At 43.4% G+C, this 24,154-nt stretch overlaps 1 protein-coding gene across 5 annotated transcripts in view; it reads left to right on the forward strand.

Moving 5' to 3' along the window:
- Positions 1-24,154, forward strand: part of LOC110534862 (glutamate receptor 4) — a 193,258-nt gene that overhangs the window by 82,311 nt on the left and 86,793 nt on the right. For all 5 annotated transcript variants that reach the window (XR_005053597.2, XM_036989860.2, XM_090186096.1 and 2 more), the window contains exon 3: positions 23,454-23,693. Coding sequence is in view for 4 of the 5 variants with exons in the window: in XM_036989860.2 (XP_036845755.2) it covers positions 23,454-23,693 (240 nt within the window). In the remaining variant the exon portion in view is untranslated. The remainder of the gene's footprint in view (positions 1-23,453; positions 23,694-24,154) is intronic.

Genomic DNA, 24,154 nt, shown 5'->3' on the forward strand with positions numbered 1-24,154 from the left:
CTGGGCTCCCTGCTTGTGCCATCCAACCCCTGCAACTTATCCAGAACACTGTACTCCACCTGGTTTTCAACCTTTCCAAGTTCTCTCATGTCACCCCCGCTCCTCCACACACTCCACTGGCTTCCAGTCGAAGCTCGCATCCACTACAAGACCATGGTGCTTACCTACGGAACAGCAAGAGGAACTCCCCCTCCCTACCATCAGGCTATGCTCAAACCCTACACCCCAACCCGAGCACTCCGTTCTGCCGCTTCAGATCTCTTGGCCCTCCCAAACCTACAGGGTGGTATCTTAAATAATCCTCCTCATCTCGACCCCCCCCCCCCCCCCCCCCCCAGAAATTAATAAATAAAATAAAATAATGTATACTTCAACCAGCCCTCGCATTTGCCCCCCCCTTCTACCTCTGACTCTACTGATAGCTACGTTATTGAGGATACATTTACTTTCTATGCTTGTGGTATGTGGTAAGATGAATGCACTAACTGTAAGAGCGTCCGCTAAATGACTAAAATGTAAAAAATATAACTACAACGGTTAGTCTCACTGCTTTGCCAAATTCTAACGAGACCAACGAGACCAATGCCTGTAACTGTTCCCATCAACAAATACAGGTATTATAGGTCTATATTCATAGCCAATTCAAACTTAGACCCGTCATATTCCTTGACGTGATATGGAAAATGGAGAATCAATGGTTTCTCCACTGAATACTCTCCCAGGGTTGGTTTGATTTAGCCTCTATAAAGAGGTCAGTCTGACAGTGTGTGTCTGTGTGTGTCTTTGTGTGTGTCTGTGTCTGTGTGTGTGTGTGCTTGCTTGCTAGCGTGTGTGTGTGTGTGTTTCTTTCTAAGGTGAAGTTGATTGCTGTAAGCACCCCCATATGTATTGCTTATTTCTACTTCCACTTCCCCTCCCTCCTTCTCTCCCCTCTCCCCTTCTTCCTTTCTCCAGAGCTTGTCTAGGCTAGAGTTAATTCACTTTGTGTCCTCTTCTCTGGGCAGACAAAAGGAGAGAAACAACACTAAGGAGAGAGGGAGAGGAGAGAAAGCAGATTGAGCCTTCCCTGTTCATCGTGTTCCACTCAGTTCTCTCCTTCTAGGGACTTCATGTGTGTGTTCATTGTTTGTGTGTGTGTGTGTGTGTGTGTGTGTGTGTGTGTGTGTGTGTGTGTGTGTGTGTGTGTGTGTGTGTGTGTGTGTGTGTGTGTGTGTGTGTGTGTGTGTGTGTTCAGGGTGTGTGTGTGTGTTCAGGGTGTGTGTGTGTGAGTGTTTGTTGTGTGTGTGTGTGCAGTCTCCCTATGTGTATGTATGTTCCACACTGGCTTCCTTTCATTGAAACCAATGGCCACATGTTCAGAAAGCTCTGCTTATACCATATCCAAGGGTTCCAAACCCTCACAGGAATACAGAGAGATCTATCTCCACCTAAAGGCATATCACTCATATTGCTCCATAGCCAATGTAGGTTGTTCCCAAATGGCACCCTATTCCCTAGTGCACTACTTTTGACCAGAGAATAGGGTGCCATTTGGGATGTAAACATCAAGTTCTGCTATAATGAGACGATGGTGGCTGTTTGTGTTTGTGAGAGAGCGATGTTCTTGGTATTGTCGCTCGTCTTGTTTATTGGAAATAACACCAGCTCAGCAGTCTGCTCATTAGTGGTTCTGTACTTCTCCAGGTGGAGAAAGAGAGAGAGGGGGGAGATGGAGAAAGAGGGGGGAGAGAAACAGAAAGAGGGGTAGAAGGAGTGAGCAAGAGAGGGCGGGCTGGAGAGAGAAATTGAAAGAATAGACTGAGACAGACAGCATGATGGATGATGATATCATTCTTTCTGTTTGCAAAGTGCTAACCTCTGATGGGTGTGTGGTCATGAATTATAATGGATTAGTGTGTTATTTGTTATGAGTGCATGGGTGTGTGAGTATGTGTTTATGTGTGTGTATGTGTGAGAGAGAAAAAGGGAGAGGGGGGTGTGTCTGTCTGTCAGTGTGTAATTGTCTCTGTGTGTGTGTGTCTGTGTGTGTGCGCGTTTATGCGTGCTTATGTGTCTCCTATGAGGGAAAAGCAGTCATATGTCGTTTCCAGCTTTTGATCTCCTTGGGTCAGTGGAGGCCCTCACTACCCCCTCTACCCCGGGGACAACTGTACCTTCCCCTTGTACACACACACGCACTCATAACTAATAACCCTGGGAGCAGGTGCGTTCACGGTGAACATTTTAACCACATGTGCATCACTCATAGCAGCCATGATCCTAAACAGACTACACAGACCACGCCATGATCCTAAACAGACTACACAGACCACGCCATGATCCTAAACAGACTACACAGACCACGCCATGATCCTAAACAGACTACACAGACCACGCCTTCATCCTAAACAGACTACACAGACCACGCCATGATCCTAAACAGACTACACAGACCACGCCATGATCCTAAACAGACTACACAGACCACGCCATGATCCTAAACAGACTACACAGACCACGCCATGATCCTAAACAGACTACACAGACAACGCCATGATCCTAAACAGACTACACAGACCACGCCATGATCCTAAACAGACTACACAGACCACGCCATGATCCTAAACAGACTACACAGACAACGCCATGATCCTAAACAGACTACACAGACCACGCCATGATCCTAAACAGACTACACAGACAACGCCATGATCCTAAACAGACTACACAGACAAAGCCTTGATCCTAAACAGACTACACAGACCACGCCATGATCCTAAACAGACTACACAGACCACGCCATGATCCTAAACAGACTACACAGACAACGCCATGATCCTAAACAGACTACACAGACCACGCCATGATCCTAAATAGACTACACAGACAACGCCATGATCCTAAACAGACTACACAGACCACGCCATGATCCTAAACAGACTACACAGACAAAGCCTTGATCCTAAACAGACTACACAGACCACGCCATGATTCTAAACAGACTACACAAACCTCGCCATGATCCTAAACAGACTACACAGACAACGCCATGATCCTAAACAGACTACACAGACCACGCCATGATCCTAAACAGACTACACAGACCACGCCTTCATCCTAAACAGACTACACAGACCACGCCATGATCCTAAACAGACTACACAGACCACGTCATGATCCTAAACAGACTACACAGACCACGCCATGATCCTAAACAGACTACACAGACCACGCCATGATCCTAAACAGACTACACAGACAACGCCATGATCCTAAACAGACTACACAGACCACGCCATGATCCTAAACAGACTACACAGACCACGCCTTCATCCTAAACAGACTACACAGACCACGCCATGATCCTAAACAGACTACACAAACCACGACATGATCCTAAACAGACTACACAGACCACGCCATGATCCTAAACAGACTACACAGACCACGTCATGATCCTAAACAGACTACACAGACCACGTCATGATCCTGAACAGACTACACAGACCATGCCATGATCCTAAACAGACTACACAGACCACACCATGATGCTAAACTGACTATGCCATGATCCTAAACTGACTCTGCCATGATCCTAAACTTGACTACGACATGATCCTAAACCAACTACGCCATGATCCTAAACTGACTTCAACATGATCCTAAACTGAGTAGGACATGATCCTAAACCAACTACGCCATGATCCTAAACAGACTACAATATGAACCTAAACGGACTACGCCATGATCCTAAACTGACTACGACATGATCCTAAACTGACTACAACATGATCCTAAACTGACTACAACATGATCCTAAACTGAGTACGACATGATCCTAAACTGACTACAACATGATCCTAAACCGACTACAACATGATCCTAAACTGACTACAACATGATCCTAAACTGAGTACGGCATGATCCTAAACGGACCACGCCATGATCCTAAACAGACTACACAGACCACGCCATGATCCTAAACAGACTACACAGACCACGCCATGATGCTAAACAGACTACACAGACCACGCCATGATCCTAAACAGATTACACAGACCATGCCATGATGCTAAACTGACTAAGCCATGATCCTAAACTGACTACGACATGATCCTAAACAGACTATGCCATGATCCTAAACTGACTACGACATGATCCTAAACTGACTACAACATGATCCTAAACTGACTACAACATGATCCTAAACTGAGTACGACATGATCCTAAACTGACTACAACATGATACTAAACTGACTATGCCATGATCCTAAACTTGACCAGGACATAATCCTAAACTGACTACGACATGATCCTAAACCAACTACGACATAATCCTAAACTGACTACAACATGATCCCAAACTGACTACAACATGATCGTAAACCAACTACGCCATGATCCTAAACAGACTACAATATGAACCTAAACTGAGTACGACATGATCCTAAACTGATTACGCCATGATCCTAAACTGACTACAACATGATCCTAAACTGATTACGTCATGATCCTAAACTGACTACAACATGATCTTAAACTGAGTACAACATGATCCTAAACTGATTACGCCATGATCCTAAACTGAGTATGACATGATCCTAAACTGAGTACGACATGATCCTAAACTGACTACAACATGATCCTAAACTGATTACGCCATGATCCTAAACTGACTACAACATGATCCTAAACCGACTACGACATGATCCTAAACTTAGTACGACATGATCCTAAACTGACTACGACATGATCCTAAACAGACTACACAGACCATGCCATGATGCTAAACTGACTGCGAAATGATCCTAAACTGAGTACAACATGATCCTAAACAGACTACAACATGATCCTAAACTGACTACGACATGATCCTAAACAGACTACAACATGATCCTAAACTGAGTACGAAATGATCCTAAACAGACTACAACATGATCCTAAACTGAGTACAACATGATCCTAAACTGAGTACAACATGATCCTAAACTGACTACGCCAAGATCCTAAACTGAGTACGACATGATCATAAACTGATTACGACATGATCCTAAACCGACTACGACATGATCCTAAACAGACTACGCCATGATCCTAAACTGAGTACGACATGATCCTAAATCGACTACGACATGATCCTAAACTGACTACGCCATGATCCTAAACTGAGTACGACATGATCCTAAACTGAGTACGACATGATCCAAACCGACTACGACATGATCCTAAACAGACTACGCTATGTGGTCCTAAACAAACTACACAGACCATGCCATGATACTAAACTGACTGCGACATGATCCTAAACTGAGTACGAAATGATCCTGAACAGACTACAACATGATCCTAAAATGAGTACAACATGATCCTAAACTGAGTACAACATGATCTTAAACTGACTACACCAAGATCCTAAACTGAGTACGACATGATCCTAATTCGACTATGACATCATCCTAAACTGACTATGCCATGTTCCTAAACTGAGTATGACATGATCCTAAACTGAGTACGACATGATCCAAACTGACTACGACATGAGCCTAATCAGACTACGCTATGATCCTAAACTGAGTACGCCATGATCCTAAACTGGGTACAACATGATCCTAAACTGAATACGCCATGATCCTAAACTGAGTACGCCATGATCCTAAACTGAGTATGCCATGATCCTAAACTGAGTACGCCATGATCCTAAACTGAGTACAACATGATCCTAAACAGACTACGCCATGATCCTAAACTGAGTACGCCATGATCCTAAACTGATTACACAGACCATGCCATGATAATAAACTGACTACGCCATGATCCTAAACTGACTATGCCATGATCCTAAAATTGACCAGGACATGATCCTAAACTGACTACGACATGATCCTAAACCAACTACGACATGATCCTAAACTGACTACAACATGATCCCAAACTGACTACAACATGATCCTAAAAAGACTACGCCATGATCCTAAACTGACTACTACATGATCCTAAACAGACTATGCCATGATCTTAAACTGACTACGACATGATCTTAAACTGAGTACAACATGATCCTAAACTGATTACGCCATGATCCTAAACTGAGTATGACATGATCCTAAGCTGAGTACGACATGATCCTAAACCGACTACAACATGATCCTAAACTGATTTCGCCATGATCCTAAACTGACTACAACATGATCCTAAACCGACTACGACATGATCCTAAACTTAGTACGACATGATCCTAAACAGACTTCACAGACCATGCCATGATACTAAACTGACTGCGACATGATCCTAAACTGAGTACGAAATGATCCTGAACAGACTACAACATGATCCTAAACTGAGTACAACATGATCCTAAACTGAGTACAACATGATCCTAAACTGACTACACCAAGATCCTAAACTGAGTACGACATGATCCTAATCCGACTACGACATGATCCAAAACTGACTACGCCATGTTCCTAAACTGAGTATGACATGATCCTAAACTGAGTACGACATGATCCAAACTGACTACGACATGATCCTAATCAGACTACGCTATGATCCTAAACTGAGTACGCCATGATCCTAAACTGAGTACGACATGATCCTAAACAGACTGTAACATGATCCTAAACTGAGTTCAACATGATCCTAAACTGAGTTTCAACATGATCCTAAACTGAGTACAACATGATCCTAAACTGAGTACAAAAATGATCCTAAACTGACTACGCCATGATCTTAAACTGAGTACGACATGATCCTAAACTGAGTACGACATGATCCTAAACAGACTACGACATGATCCTAAACTGAGTACAACATGATCCTAAACTGAGTACGACATGAACCTAAACAGACTACAACATGATCCTAAACTGAGTACAACATGATCCTAAACTGAGTATGCCATGATCCTAAACTGAGTACGCCATGATCCTAAACTGAGTACAACATGATCCTAAACAGACTACGACATGATCCTAAACAGACTACGCCATGATTCTAAACTGAGTACGCCATGATCCTAAACTGACTACAACATGATCCTAAACTGAGTACGCCATGATCCTAAACTGAGTACAACATAATCCTAAACTGACTACGCCATCATCCTAATCTGATTACGACATGTTCCTAAACCGACTACGACATGAACCTAAACAGACTACAACATTATCCTAAACTGAGTACGACATGATCCTAAACTGAGTACAACATGATCCTAAACTGAGTACAACATGATCCTAAACTGAGTAAAACATGATCCTAAACGGAGTACAACATGATCTTAAACAGACTAGGACATGATCCTAAACTGAGTAAAACATGATCCTAAACTGAGTACGACATTATCCTAAACAAGGTCGACATGATCCTAAACCGACTGTGACATGATCCTAAACAGACTACGCCATGATCCTAAACTGAGTACGACATGAACCTAAACTGAGTACGCCATGATCCTAAACTGAGTTCAACATGATCCTAAACAGACTATGCCATGATCCTAAAGTGAGTACGCCATGATCCTAAACAGACTACGACATGATCCTAAACAGACTACGCCATGATTCTAAACTGAGTACGCCATGATCCTAAACTGACTACAACATGATCCTAAACTGAGTACGCCATGATCCTAAACTGAGTACAACATAATCCTAAACTGACTACACCATGATCCTAATCTGATTACGACATGATCCTAATCCAACTACGACATGAACCTAAACAGACTACAACATTATCCTAAACTGAGTACGACATGATCCTAAACTCAGTACAACATGATCCTAAACATACTATGCCATGATCCTAAACTGAGCACGACATGAACCTAAACAGACTGAAACATGATCCTAAACTGAGTACAACATGATCCTACACTGAGTACAACATGATCCTAAACGGAGTACAACATGATCTTAAACAGACTAGGACATGATCCTAAACTGAGTAAAACATGATCCTAAACTGAGTACGACATTATCCTAAACAAGGTCGACATGATCCTAAACCGACTGCGACATGATCCTAAACAGACTACGCCATGATCCTAAACTGAGTACGACATGAACCTAAACTGAGTACGACATGAACCTAAACAGACTACGCCATGATCCTAAACTGAGTATGCCATGATCCTAAACTGAGTATGCCGTGATCCTAAACTGAGTACGCCATGATCCTAAACTGAGTACAACATGATCCTAAACAGACTACGCCATGATCCTAAACTGAGTACGCCATGATCCTAAACTGAGTACAACATGATCCTAAACAGACTACGCCATGATCCTAAACCGACTACGACATGATCCTAAACAGACTACGCCATGATCCTAAACTGAGTACGCCATGATCCTAAACTGAGTACAACATGATCCTAAACTGACTACAACATGATCCTAAACTGAGTTCAACATGATCCTAAACTGACTGCGCTATGATCCTAAACTGAGTACGACATGATCCTAAACTGAATACGACATGATACTAAACAGACTACAACATGATCCTAAACTGAGTACAACATAATCCTAAACTGACTACAACATGATCCTAAACTGAGTACGACATGATCCTAAACTGATTACGACATAATCCTAAACCGACTACGACATGATCCTAAACTGAGTACGCCATGATCCTAATCCGACTACGACATGATCCTAAACTGAGTACGCCATGATCCTAAACCGACTACAACATGATCCTAAACTGAGTACGACATGATCCTAAACTGAATACAACATGATCCTAAACTGAGTACTACATGATCCTAAACTGAGTACAACATGATCCTAAACTGAGTACAACATGATCCTAAACAGAGTACAAAAATGATCCTAAACTGACTACGCCATGATCTTAAACTGAGTACGACATGATCCTAAACTGAGTACGACATGATCCTAAACAGACTACGACATGATCCTAAACTGAGTACAACATGATCCTAAACTGAGTACGACATGAACCTAAACAGACTACAACATGATCCTAAACTGAGTACAACATGATCCTAAACTGAGTACGCCATGATCCTAAACTGAGTACGCCATGATCCTAAACTGAGTACAACATGATCCTAAACAGACTACGCCATGATCCTAAACTGAGTACGCCATGATCCTAAACTGAGTACAACATGATCCTAAACAGACTACGACATGATCCTAAACAGACTACGCCATGATTCTAAACTGAGTACGCCATGATCCTAAACTGACTACAACATGATCCTAAACTGAGTACGCCATGATCCTAAACTGAGTACAACATAATCCTAAACTGACTACGCCATGATCCTAATCTGATTACGACATGTTCCTAAACCGACTACGACATGAACCTAAACAGACTACAACATTATCCTAAACTGAGTACGACATGATCCTAAACTGAGTACAACATGATCCTAAACTGAGTACAACATGATCCTAAACTGAGTAAAACAAGATCCTAAACGGAGTACAACATGATCTTAAACAGACTAGGACATGATCCTAAACTGAGTAAAACATGATCCTAAACTGAGTACGACATTATCCTAAACAAGGTCGACATGATCCTAAACCGACTGTGACATGATCCTAAACAGACTACGCCATGATCCTAAACTGAGTACGACATGAACCTAAACTGAGTACGCCATGATCCTAAACTGACTACAACATGATCCTAAACTGAGTACGCCATGATCCTAAACTGAGTACAACATAATCTTAAACTGACTACACCATGATCCTAATCTGATTACGACATGATCCTAATCCGACTACGACATGAACCTAAACAGACTACAACATTATCCTAAACTGAGTACGACATGATCCTAAACTCAGTACAACATGATCCTAAACATACTATGCCATGATCCTAAACTGAGCACGACATGAACCTAAACAGACTGAAACATGATCCTAAACTGAGTACAACATGATCCTACACTGAGTACAACATGATCCTAAACGGAGTACAACATGATCTTAAACAGACTAGGACATGATCCTAAACTGAGTAAAACATGATCCTAAACTGAGTACGACATTATCCTAAACAAGGTCGACATGATCCTAAACTGACTGCGACATGATCCTAAACAGACTACGCCATGATCCTAAACTGAGTACGACATGAACCTAAACTGAGTACGACATGAACCTAAACAGACTACGCCATGATCCTAAACTGAGTATGCCATGATCCTAAACTGAGTATGCCGTGATCCTAAACTGAGTACGCCATGATCCTAAACTGAGTACAACATGATCCTAAACAGACTACGCCATGATCCTAAACTGAGTACGCCATGATCCTAAACTGAGTACAACATGATCCTAAACAGACTACGCCATGATCTTAAACCGACTACGACATGATCCTAAACAGACTACGCCATGATCCTAAACTGAGTACGCCATGATCCTAAACTGAGTACAACATGATCCTAAACTGACTACAACATGATCCTAAACTGAGTTCAACATGATCCTAAACTGACTGCGCTATGATCCTAAACTGAGTACGACATGATCCTAAACTGAATACGACATGATACTAAACAGACTACAACATGATCCTAAACTGAGTACAACATAATCCTAAACTGACTACAACATGATCCTAAACTGAGTTCAACATGATCCTAAACTCAGTACGACATGAACCTAAACTGAGTACGACATGATCCTAAACTGAGTACAACATGATCCTAAACTGACTACGCCATGATCCTAAACTGAGTACGACATGATCCTAAACTGAGTACGACATAATCCTAAACCGACTACGACATGATCCTAAACTGAGTACGCCATGATCTTAATCCGACTACGACATGATCCTAAACTGAGTACGCCATGATCCTAAACCGACTACGACATGATCCTAAACTGAGTACGACATGATCCTAAACTGAATGCAACATGATCCTAAACTGAGTACAACATGATCCTAAACTGAGTACAACATGATCCTAAACTGAGTACAACATGATCCTAAACAGACTACAGACTGTTTCCTTTTCTTGGTGGTTTTCCTTTTCCTTTGGATGATTATTTTTGAAAAATGTTTGTGGTGTAATTAGGTATATTGGATTACTTGTTGGAATTGGCCTGGTTTTGGTGGGGAAGGCGACCCACATTGGGATGCCGTCCTTGTCACTTCGGCCCGGCTTCAACTTTGTTACTGAAGCTGCAGTACTGCAACTGTGGAGGAGTTTTTGGTCGCCGTAGGAAAGAAGGAATGAAAATGTTGTTTATGCATCGTGGATGAGTAAAGCGTTGGTGGTTTTTCTTAATTTAAGAGCGTCTTGTCGATCGAATGGTAAAGGTTTCTTAAATCTTAAAGGTATGCTCTGGTGAGCTTTTTTCTCCATCAAAAAGGGTTACGATTTCGCATGTACAGCCATTTATTCCCAATGTTATTGTGGTTTGGGAAGTTTGCAAGTTCCATTAAAATTGTCCCGCTGGGATGCAAACTGAAACAGGTTATGTCGTTTTGGTGACAGGTGTTTCTGTTTTTGTACTCACCGGAGCAGACTTTGGAGTTATCGTTTAAAGTCAAGAATGACAACAGACTGTATATGGTTATGCTAGTACGGGAAGTCAATGTTTTTTTGAGTGTGGGGATGTTGGCAAAAAGCGACCTGCTTGCCTGAAAAGGGAGAAGGCGGATGGCGGGATGCAGGTGGTCCTCATAACGTCTGGGCCCGCTGATGTAGGGAGAGGTGGGCCGACAGTGGTAGAGCAGCCACAAGTACCTGTTGCTGAGCAACAAGTTGTTTGTGTTGAGGGTACTGAGTTGCAGCTTGTACAAGAGGGGAACATAGAGTCTGATGTGCAACAGAAAAATATTGTTGTAGGAGTTAAGGATGGATCTGGGTAGCCATTTCCCCAGGCTGGTGAGGAGATGTACGAGTGATGGGTGAGGGGGGAGCTAGTCTCCATGGCAATGGCTTCCATGGCTTCCATGGAAATGGTTTCCTTAGGAAACTTTGCAGAATTTGTTTTTTTTTATGTATTATTTCTTACATTGTTAGCCAAGAAAATCTTGTGTTATCACGTACAGCCGAGAAGAATATCAGAGCGGCGTCAACTTACCAGCACTACAACCAGGAATACGACTTTCCCTAAGCAGATCCTTTGTCTGCACCACCCAGGGCATTTTAACTGATTCTAGATGCCGACCCAAAACTATGCCGCCGGAGAAGAGGAAGTCAGAGTGGTCTTCTAGTCAGACTTAGGAGGCGCGCACATCATTTACCGCTTCCAAGTATATTACTTGCTATCTTATAGTCCTTAGATAACAAAGTTGACAAGATCAGGGCAAGGGTTTCTGTCAAGAGCGACATCAGGGATATCATACTCTGTTTCATGGAAACATGGCTCTATTGGGATATACTGTCGGAGTCAGTACAGCCACCTGGATTCTCAGTGCATCACGCCGAAAGGAATAAACATTGGGGGTGTATGTTCATGATTAACGACTCATGGTGTAATTGTAACAACATACAGGAACTCAAGTCCTTTTGTTCACTTGACCTAGAATTACCTCACAATAAAATGCCGACTGTATTGTCTCTCAAGATAATTATTTTTGGTTATTGTCTTTTTTAAATTATTTTACCCCTTTTTTTCCCCAATTTCGTGGTATCCAATTGTTGTAGTAGCTTGTCTCATTGCTACAACTCCCGTACGGGCTCAGGAGAGACGAAGGCTGAATGTCATGCGTCCTCCGATACAAAACCCAACCAGCCGTACTGCTTCCTAACAACAGACTGTATATGGTTATGCTAGTACGGGAAGTCAATGTTTTTTTGAGTGTGGGGATGTTGGCAAAAAGCGACCTGCTTGCCTGAAAAGGGAGAAGGCGGATGGCGGGATGCAGGTGGTCCTCATAACGTCTGGGCCCGCTGATGTAGGGAGAGGTGGGCCGACAGTGGTAGAGCAGCCACAAGTACCTGTTGCTGAGCAACAAGTTGTTTGTGTTGAGGGTACTGAGTTGCAGCTTGTACAAGAGGGGAACATAGAGTCTGATGTGCAACAGAAAAATATTGTTGTAGGAGTTAAGGATGGATCTGGGTAGCCATTTCCCCAGGCTGGTGAGGAGATGTACGAGTGAGATCCAACCCGGAAGCCAGCCACACCAATGTGTCGGAGGCTACACCGTGCACCTGGCAACCTTTGCTAGCGCGCACTGCGCCCGGCCCGCCACAGGAGTCGCTGGTGCGCGATGAGACAAGGAGATCCCTACCGACCAATCCCTCCCTAACCTGGACGACGCTAGGCCAATTGTGCGCCCCACAGACCTCCCGGTCGCGGCCGGTCACGACAGAGCCTGGGCGCGAACCCAGGGACTCTGATGGCACAGCTGGCGCTGCAGTACAGCACCCTTAACCACTGCACCACCCGGGAGGCCTTATTTTCGGTTATTGTCACAGCTGTGTATATCCCCGCTCAAGCCGATAACACGACGGCCCTCAAGGAACTTCACTGGACTTTATGCAAACTGGAAACCATATATCCTGAGTCTGCATTTATTGTAGCTGGTGATTTTAACAAAGCAAATTTGAGGAAAAGGATACCTAAATTCTATCAGCATATTGCCTGTAGCACTTGCGCTGGAAAAACACTGGACCATTGTTACTCTAACTTATTTTATGCATACAAGACCCTGGCCCACCCTCCTTTCGGCAAATCTGACGACGACTCCATTTTGCTCCCCTTCCTATAGGCAGAAACTCAAACCGGATGCGCCTGTGCTAAGTACTATTCAACGCTGGTCTGACCAATGTGAATCCACGCTTCAAGATTGTTTTCTACATGCGGACTGGGATATGTTCCGGGTATAATATTGACTTGTACACTGAGACGGTTACTGATTTCATAAAGAAGTGTATAGGAGATGTTGTACCCACTGTGACTATTAAACCTACCCTAACCAGAAACCGTGGATAGACGGCAGCATTCGCGCCAAACTGAAAGCACAATGCACCGCATTTAACCATGGGAAGGTGATAGGGAAAATGGCAGAATAAAAAGAGAGTAGTCGTTCCCTCTGCAAGGCAATCAAACAGGCAAAACGTCAATGATGAGACAAAGTGGAGTAGCAATTTAACTGCTCAAACACATGTATGTGGCAGGGTTTACAGTCAATCATGTACTCAAAAGGAAAACTAGCCACATTGTGGACACCGATGTCTTGCTGCCAGACAAGCTAAACACGTTCTTTGCCCGCTTTAAGGATAACACAATGCCATCAACGCAGCCAGCTACCAAGGACTGTGGGCTCTCCTTCTCCGTGGCTGACATGAGTAAGACATTTAAACATGTTAACCCTTGCAAGGCTGCCGGCTCAGACGGCATCCCTAGCCGCGTCCTCAGAGCATGCACAGACCAGCTGGCTGGTGTGCTTACAGACATATTCAATCTCTCCCTATCCCCGTCTGCTGTCCCCACATGCTTCAAGAAGGCCACCATTGTTCCTGTACCCAAGAATGCAAAGGTAACTGAACTAAATGACTATCGCCCCTTAGCACTCACTTCTGTCATCATAAAGTGCTTTGAGAGGCAAGTTACCTGTCAACCTAGACCCATTTCGATTTCCTTACCGCCCCAATAGGTCCACAGACGATGCAATCGCCATCACACTGCACACTGCCCTATCCCATCTGGACAAGAGGAATACCTATGTAAGAATGCTGTTCATTGACTATAGCTCAGCATTCAACACAATAGTACCCTCCAAGCTCATCATTAAGCTTGAGGCCCTGGGTCTCAACCCCACCCTGTGCAATTGGGTCCTGGACTTCCTGACAGGCCGCCCCCAGGTGATGAAGGTAGGAAACAACATCTCCACTTCTCTGACCCTCAACACTGGGGCCCCACAAGGTTGTGTTCTCAGCCCTCTCCTGTACTCCCTGTTCACCCATGACTGCGTGTCCATGCATGCCTCCAACTCAATCATCAAGTTTGCAGACGACACTACAGTGGTAGGCTTGAATACCAACAACGAGACAGCCCACAGGGAGGAGGTGAGGGCCCTCGGAGTGTGGTGTCAGGAAAATCACACTCAATGTCAACAAAACAAAGGAGATGATCGTGGACTTCAGGAAACAGCAGAGGAGGCACCCCTCTCCATATCAACGGGACAACAGTGGAGAAGGTGGAAAGTTTTAAGTTCCTCGGCGTACACCTCACTGACAAACGCAACAGCGCCTCTTCAACATCAGGAGGCTGAAGAAATTTGGCTTGTCAACTAAGACCCTCACCGCCTGGAACGGCAACTGCACCGCCCACTACCACAGGGCTCTCCAGAGGGTAGTGCGGTCTACACAACGCATCACCGGGGGCAAACTACCTGCCCTCCAGGACACCTACACCACCCGATGTCACAGGAAGGCCAAAAGTATCATCAAGGACAACAACCACCCGAGCCACTGCCTGTTCACCCCGCTATCATCCAGTACAGGTGAATCAAAGCTGGGACAGAGAGACTGAAAAACAGCTCCTATCATCACTAGCACAGACAGGATGATGCCTACATACAGACTTGAAATCATTGGCCACTTTAATAATGGAACACTTGTCACTTTAATAATGTTTACATATTTTGCATTACTCATCTCATATTTATATACTGTATTCTATGCTATCTATTGCATCTTAGCCTATGCGCTCTGACATATTTTTATTTCACCTTATTTCACCTTTTTTATTTCACCTTTATTTAACCAGGTAGGCTAGTTGAGAACAAGTTCTCATTTACAACTGCGACCTGGCCAAGATAAAGCATAGCAGTGTGAACAGACTACAACACAGAGTTACACATGGTGTAAACAATAAACAAGTCAATAGCACAGAAAAACAAAGAGTCTATATACATTGTGTGCAAAAGGCATGAGGAGGTAGGCGAATAATTACAATTTAGCAGATTAACACTGGAGTGATAAATGATCAGATGGTCATGTGCAGGTAGAGATACTGGTGTGCAAAATAGCCGAAAAGTAAATAAATAAAAACAGTATGGGGAGTATGGGGATGAGGTAGGTAAATTGGGTGGGCTATTTACCGATGGACTATGTACAGCTGCAGCGATCGGTTAGCTGCTCAGATAGCAGATGTTTAAAGTTGGTGAGGGAGATCAAAGTCTCCAACTTCAACGATTTTTGCAATTCGTTCCAGTCACAGGCAGCAGAGAACTGGAAGGAAAGGCGGCCAAATGCGGTGTTGGCTTTAGGGATGATCAGTGAGATACACCTGCTGGAGCGTATGCTACGGGTGGGTGTTGCCATCGTGACCAGTGAACTGAGATAAGGCGGAGCTTTACCTAGCATGGACTTGTAGATGACCTGGAACCAGTGGGTCTGGCGACGAATATGTAGTGAGGGCCAGCCGACTAGAGCATACAGGTCGCAGTGGTGGGTGGTATAAGGTGCTTTAGTAACAAAACAGATGGCACTGTGATAAACTGCATCCAGTTTGCTGAGTAGAGTATTGGAAGCTATTTTGTAGATGACATCGCCAAAGTCGAGGATCGGTAGGTTAGTCAGTTTTACTAGGGTAAGGTGAAGGAGGCTTTGTTGTGAAATAGAAAGCCGACTCTAGATTTGATTTTCGATTGGAGATGTTTGATATGAGTCTGGAAGGACAGTTTACAGTCTAGCCAGACACCTAGGTACTTATACAGTGCCTTGGGAAAGTATTCGGCCCCCTTGAACTTTGCGACCTTTTGCCACATTTCAGGCTTCAAACATAAAGATATAAAACTGTATTTTTTTGTGAAGAATCAACAACAAGTGGGACACAACCATGAAGTGGAACGACATTTATTGGATATTTCAAACTTTTTTAACAAATCAAAAACTGAAAAATTGGGCGTGCAAAATTATTCAGCCCCCTTAAGTTAATACTTTGTAGCGCCACCTTTTGCTGCGATTACAGCTGTAAGTCGCTTGGGGTATGTCTCTATCAGTTTTGCACATCGAGAGACTGACATTTTTTCCCATTCCTCCTTGCAAAACAGCTCGAGCTCAGTGAGGTTGGATGGAGAGCATTTGTGAACAGCAGTTTTCAGTTCTTTCCACAGATTCTCGATTGGATTCAAGTCTGGACTTTGACTTGGCCATTCTAACACCTGGATATGTTTATTTTTGAACCATTCCATTGTAGATTTTGCTTTATGTTTTGGATCATTGTCTTGTTGGAAGACAAATCTCCGTCCCAGTCTCAGGTCTTTTGCAGACTCCATCAGGTTTTCTTCCAGAATGGTCTTGTATTTGGCTCCATCCATCTTCCCATCAATTTTAACCATCTTCCCTGTCCCTGCTGAAGAAAAGCAGGCCCAAACCATGATGCTGCCACCACCATGTTTGACAGTGGGTATGGTGTGTTCAGGGTGATGAGCTGTGTTGCTTTTACGCCAAACATAACGTTTTGCATTGTTGCCAAAAAGTTCAATTTTGGTTTCATCTGACCAGAGCACCTTCTTCCAGATGTTTGGTGTGTCTCCCAGGTGGCTTGTGGCAAACTTTAAACAACACTTTTAATGGATATCTTTAAGAAATGTCTTTCTTCTTGCCACTCTTCCATAAAGGCCAGATTTGTGCAATATACGACTGATTGTTGTCCTATGGACAGAGTCTCCCACCTCAGCTGTAGATCTCTGCAGTTCATCCAGAGGGATCATGGGCCTCTTGGCTGCATCTCTGATCAGTCTTCTCCTTGTATGAGCTGAAAGTTTAGAGGGACGGCCAGGTCTTGGTAGATTTGCAGTGGTCTGATACTCCTTCCATTTCAATATTATCGCTTGCACAGTGCTCCTTGGGATGTTTAAAGCTTGGGAAATCTTTTTGTATCCAAATCCGGCTTTAAACTTCTTCACAACAGTATCTCGGACCTGCCTGGTGTGTTCCTTGTTCTTCGTGATGCTCTCTGCGCTTTTAACGGACCTCTGAGACTATCACAGTGCAGGTGCATTTATACGGAGACTTGATTACACAAAGGTAGATTGTATTTATCATCATTAGTCATTTAGGTCAACATTGGATCATTCAGAGATCCTCACTGAACTTCTGGAGAGAGTTTGCTGCACTGAAAGTAATGGGGCTGAATAATTTTGCACGCCCAATTTTTCAGTTTTTGATTTGTTAATTAAAAAAGTTTGAAATATCCAATAAATGTCGTTCCACTTCATGATTGTGTCCCACTTGTTGTTGATTCTTCACAAAAAAATACAGTTTTATATCTTTATGTTTGAAGCCTGAAATGTGGCAAAAGGTCGCAAAGTTCAAGGAGGCCGAATACTTTCGCAAGGCACTGTATTTCGCTACACTCTCAATAACATCTGCTAACCATGTGTATGTGACCAATACATTTGATTTGAGGGGGTTCAGGTGGGGCTAGTCTCCCAGGCAATGGAGGAGATGCCCGGTTCGAGTGATAGGGGGGGGGGGATATGGCAGAGAGGAGTCAGGGGTCTGTGGCCTCCATTGAGGAGGATCGGGAGAAGGATATGGACATGTCTGATATCCATGTTGGTATAATAGCAGCTGGCGATCTCAATTTACAATGTAGATGAGGAAAATGGGTTCCTGGACCAGACTTTTGGGAAATCTGTTAAATTGGCAGATTTTTAAAAATGTTGATTAGTTTGCGAGGTCAACTGTGGTGTTACAGAAGACGGTGGGGTTAGACCAGTTGAGTGTGAAGAGGCTTTTCCGCTTGAGGAAATGTGTTACTGCTGTCAAAGCAGCAAAATATAGTGGGAAACATGGTAAGGTTAAAATAACATTTAAACAATGATGATTATCATGCCTCATAGGGTGCTTTTTTTCTCTTTGTCTGGATTCTTTGTGGTTTCTTCTGTTTTTCCTTTCTCTTTTCTATATGGAGGTACTAAGGGTCGGTTCTCTCAATATTAATGGGGGAAGGGACAGGAATAAGAGGGCTTGGGTATAAGAAGTAATAAAACAGAAAAGGCTTAATGTAGTTTTTCTATAAGAGATAGATAGTGATGAGGCTAATGAGGTTTCCTGGGGTATGTGGTGGGAGGTGCAGCATATACTCTGTCATGGTACTAATTTCAGTGCTGGGGTGGCAATTTTGTTTTCCTCAGACTTACGGGTGACTGTGGTATCTACAACAGAGAATGTCAAGGGTCGGGTTTTATTGGTCAAGGCAATGTTTTTTTGTTGTTTTGGAATGTTTATGCTCCTAATGGGGGTACAGAGCGTATTGCTGTATTTGATCAAATAAAGGAAACCTTAAGACAGTGTGACTAAGAGGGATATATGGTTTTAGGGGGGGACTGGAACTGTACAGTAGATTTTCCTGTTGATCGCACTGCTGAAGAACCTCACTTGCGGTCAGCAATTTGTCTGTCTGGTCTATTAACTGAGATTGAGCTTTCTGATGTGTGGAGAGTAAGAAATGCAAAAGTTAAGCTGTACACATGGCTTAAAGTTAATTAAGGTTGTGTCAGTAGAGCGAGATTAGAGAGGTTGTATGTATCTGAGCACTACTGTGGTAGGGTTTTTCTGATCACCATATTGTTACTGTTGATATTCACTTGTCTTGTCCACGAAGGTCATCACCTTATTGGTATTTAATGGTAAGTTATTTCATGGCGCCATGTTTTGTGAAAGGTTTTTGTTATTTTGGGAAAACGGGAGGGTTATTAAATGGATTTTTGAGTCCTTGAGACAATGGTGGGAGGTTGGGAAGGCCTAAATACATGTGTTTTGTCAACAGTATACTGCTCTGTCTAGTATTGAAGTTAAAGAGACTATCAGGGCCCTTGAACAGGATATCAAATCTATTGAATCGAAGTTACTCACTCAGAATGTCATGAATTTACAGGGCAAGAGACATGAACTAGGACGGTCAACATTGCAACGCAAACAGATGGTCGGCCTTCGTCTCCCTGGTGGGAAAATGACCACGGATGACGGTGAGATGCGCCAACATGACGTGTATTTCGACTCTGCCCTCTATAAGGCGGAGGATTGTGATTCTCTGTGTGCTGAACAGTTTTTACATGGACTTCCTCATTTGGGACCTGAGCAGAGAGCTGCTTTCGACTTTGACATTACTCTGCAGGAGCTGTCCAATACAGTTATGCAGCTCTCATCAGGCCGAGCCCCTGGCATCGATGGTTTACCATCTGATTTCTATAAGCACTTTTGGGGATCTATTGGGAGGGGTTGTTATGAAGTGGTGTGAGAATCTTTTCATGATGGTTCTCTTTCTGTATCCTGTCAATGTGCTGTGCTTTAATTGTTGCCAAAAAAAGGGGGATTTGGCTCTTTAAAAAAATTGCCGACCTGTTGCATTGCTGTGTGCAGAATATAAAATGATATCTCAGTGTCTCTCAAACAGGTTGAAATTATATCTGGGGCTGTTGGTCCACAATGACCAGTCTTACTGTGTACCTGATCGCTCTAATGAGAACTTGTTTCTAATAAGAGATGTTTTAGACATGTTTTAGACATTTGTAAACTGTCAGGAGAAGGCTTTTGACCGTGTGGCCCACTAGTACTTTTTCAAAACAATGAAAGCCTTGGGTTTGGGATCTTTTTTTTTTGTTGTCTTGGATGAGTTTACTGTATGGCAACAATTGAATTATGCTTTTTGTCAACGTTTACTAACATTAGGCTATAACTAGAGATGTGAATAATATTACTACACAGATCATACACGTAACGTTGGCTAGCGAGCGAGCCAGCAAGCTAAAGTTACATTTTAACTTGAATTGAAAAACGAATTTCTGACAAAATTAGAAATGTGTAATATCTGAAAATGTAACTAGCTAGACTCTCTTACTGTATACATGGATGGACGCTTCTCTCTCTGTCACGGATACCATCGTTGCCCTTAGTTTGAAGATGTAATCCGGAGACATGTGTTTACTCCATTTCCTTAGCTATCATACCCTAATTCTACTTATTTCAAAACTTGGTCCTTCAGAAAGTGGAGATTAACAGGATTGTGTAGGATTACCTACACATACTGACCAGCTCATGTTATAGACAGAAGCGTGCTACATGGCAGACCAATCCGAACTCATCTCTCGGCATGTCAGAGTAGCTCACAGATCACTACACCTGTACATAGCCCATTTGTAAACAGCCCATCTATCTACCTACCTCATACCCATACTGTATTTATTTATTTATCTTGCTCCTTTGCACCCCAGTATCTCCACTTGCACATTCATCTTCTGCACATCTACCATTCCAGGGTTTAATTGCTATATTGTAATTACTTCACCACCATGGCCTATTTATTGCCTTACCTCCCTTATCTTACCTCATTGGCACTCACTGTATATAGATGTTTTGTTTTCTTTGTTCTACTGTATTATTGACTGTATGTTTAGTTTATTCCATGTGTAACTCTGTGTTGTTGTATTGTGTCGAATTGCTTTGCTTTATCTTGGCCAGGTCGCAGTTGCAAATGAGAACTTGTTCTCAACTAGCCTACCTTTAAATAAAGGTGGGAAAAAAATATATAAAAAAATAAATGTCCAGCCCACTCATTATCTCAGCCAATCATTGCTAGCAGAAAGGTTGCTGACTTTTTCTGTGGTTAAACCAACTAGGCTCGTAATTTAACAATTGTATTCATATTTACTGATGGCATAGAAGTTTGTTATTAAGGCACATGAAAGTTCACATGTTCCAGAAGCATTTCTGCCAAAAAACATACCCCAAAGTTTACATTCAAACTGCTCTCCTGTGAAGGATTGACATGTGACATACGCCTAGTTTCCTGAAACGAGTCACATTTGGGCCAAAGTACAAGTTTAGCCAAAGGGGTGTAGTTCTCTTACTTAACTTTGTGTCAGGAGCAGCTAAATTAGCAATTTGACAGACTAAGGGCTGAGTTTGCCTATTACACACTGGTTAATTACATTGGGTTGTTTATGAGCATATGGGGTATTCAGAGGTTGTTGTGCTTGTTAACTTAGAGGAAGATTTGGTGTTGTGTTTTTAATTGATGTTTAACCATGCTTTTGTTTGTTTGAGTGTTTATTGTGTTGTGGTTTCCCAGACCCAATAAAGTTTTTTTAAACTCAAACTCTCTCTCTCTCTTATTCTCTCTCTGTTTCTCTCTCTGTCTCTCTGTCTGTCTCTCCTCTCTCTCACACGCTCTCTCTCTGTCCCTCTCTCCTCTTCTCTTTATTCTGCTTTAGCTTTAGGCATTTGCAAGCTGCAGAGAAATGGACAATCAACAGCACTGTAGCACTTTGAAAAAATACGGCTGTCAAACCCGGCATAGCAACAACAAAACAACAACAAAAAACTTGTTTATCCCTTTACAATGGAACAGTTCAAATACTTTTCCCCTGTGTGCCGTTCTTTCATTTGCGTACTCACAGTATGCGAGGAAGTCAGTGTAAACGTCTATTATGGTGTGTTTTTTAAGCACACACCACACACCACACACCACACACCACAAAGCACAAGCATTTACAGCATCGAGGCTCGAGACACCAAGGCGGTTTAATGAGGAAGTCCCTTAAGCAAACTGTTACTGCAGTGTTTACAGTATGTAAAGACTCGACACACAGATTTTCAGATTAAAGCCGATGTGCTGTTTATCTCCTACAGGTCATATCCTATCACAATACCGCCTCTGGTTTATTAGCAGAAAGAACGTGTGTGAGAGAGAGGGGGGGGGGGGGGGAGCAGTGAAAGGGTGAGAGAGGGAAGAAAGAGGGAGAGAGGGGGAGGGAGGAGAGGGCAGTGAAAGGGTGAGAGAGGGAAGAAAGAGGGAGAGAGGGGGGTGAGGAAGGAGAGGGCAGTGAAAGGGTGAGAGAGGGAAGAAAGAGGGAGAGAGGGGGGGTGAGGAAGGAGAGGGCAGTGAAAGGGTGAGAGACGGAAGAAAGAGGGAGAGAGAGAGGGGGGAGGAAGGAGAGGGCAGTGAAAGGGTGAGAGAGGGAAGAAAGAGGGAGAGAGAGAGGGGGGGAGGAAGGAGAGGGCAGTGAAAGGGTGAGAGAGGGAAGAAAGAGGGAGAGAGAGAGGGGGGAGGAAGGAGAGGGCAGTGAAAGGGTGAGAGAGGGAAGAAAGAGGGAGAGAGGGGGGTGAGGAAGGAGAGGGCAGTGAAAGGGTGAGAGAGGGAAGAAAGAGGGAGAGAGAGAGGGGGGAGGAAGGAGAGGGCAGTGAAAGGGTGAGAGAGGGAAGAAAGAGGGAGAGAGAGGGGGGGAGGAAGGAGAGGGCAGTGAAAGGGTGAGAGAGCCAGAGGGAAGAAAGAGGGATTTGATTGGGAAAGAAAACATCAGAGAAAATGTGATATTTTGTGGATTTTGGGTAGTTATTATTGCATAGGCTATAACGGGATCCTCTTGTAGGGATTTGAATGGGTTAGTGAACCATCTGCAATGTGTAAGTAACTCTCGCCCTCGATCCCTCTCCCCCTATCTCTCTCTCTCTCGCACTCTCTCTCTCTTCCCCCTTCACTCCATCTTCCTCACAGTCTGCTCGCAGTACTCGCGGGGCGTCTTCGCCATCTTTGGCCTGTATGACAAGCGTTCTGTGCACACACTGACGTCGTTCTGCGGGGCGCTGCACATCTCCCTCATCACGCCCAGCTTCCCCACCGAGGGAGAGAGCCAGTTCACGCTGCAGCTCCGGCCCTCCATCCGTGGGGCGCTGCTCTCGCTGCTCGACCACTACGACTGGAACAAGTTTGTCTTCCTCTATGACACCGACCGGGGTAAGTTCTCAAATTTGTGTGTGATGATGTGTTACCTTTAGCACGTATAAGAATCCTCACTGTGTATGACTGTCATATTACTGAGTCTACTTTTAACCCTAAAAGCACCAACAAAATAACCCAACAGGGGTTATTTTGGACCCCAAATTGATAATGATTGCAAAGAGACACTGTCTGTCAAGCAGTAAAACGTACGTTTCATCCATAGCAACTTGTCATGAAAATGTTTGTTATTCATTCTAAGTGTTGTGTTTCTGTGATACTCAGAGAAATTGGAGATTGAGCTAATATGACATACTGGTATGAGCTAAGATGAAACTGATATGGGCATTAGAGGCTCTAACTTTGGAACGCTATGGGCTATCAACTCGGTTCCAATTGCATCTGAAAGATAAGACTCTCAGCTATAGAGACATTGACTTGAATCTAAATATTTATTTACAGTTTTAAGTTATTTTGAA

The sequence above is a fragment of the Oncorhynchus mykiss genome, chromosome 10 (genome assembly GCF_057628025.1).
Source record: "Oncorhynchus mykiss isolate SJ-2025 chromosome 10, ASM5762802v1, whole genome shotgun sequence".
Taxonomy (NCBI): domain Eukaryota; kingdom Metazoa; phylum Chordata; class Actinopteri; order Salmoniformes; family Salmonidae; genus Oncorhynchus; species Oncorhynchus mykiss.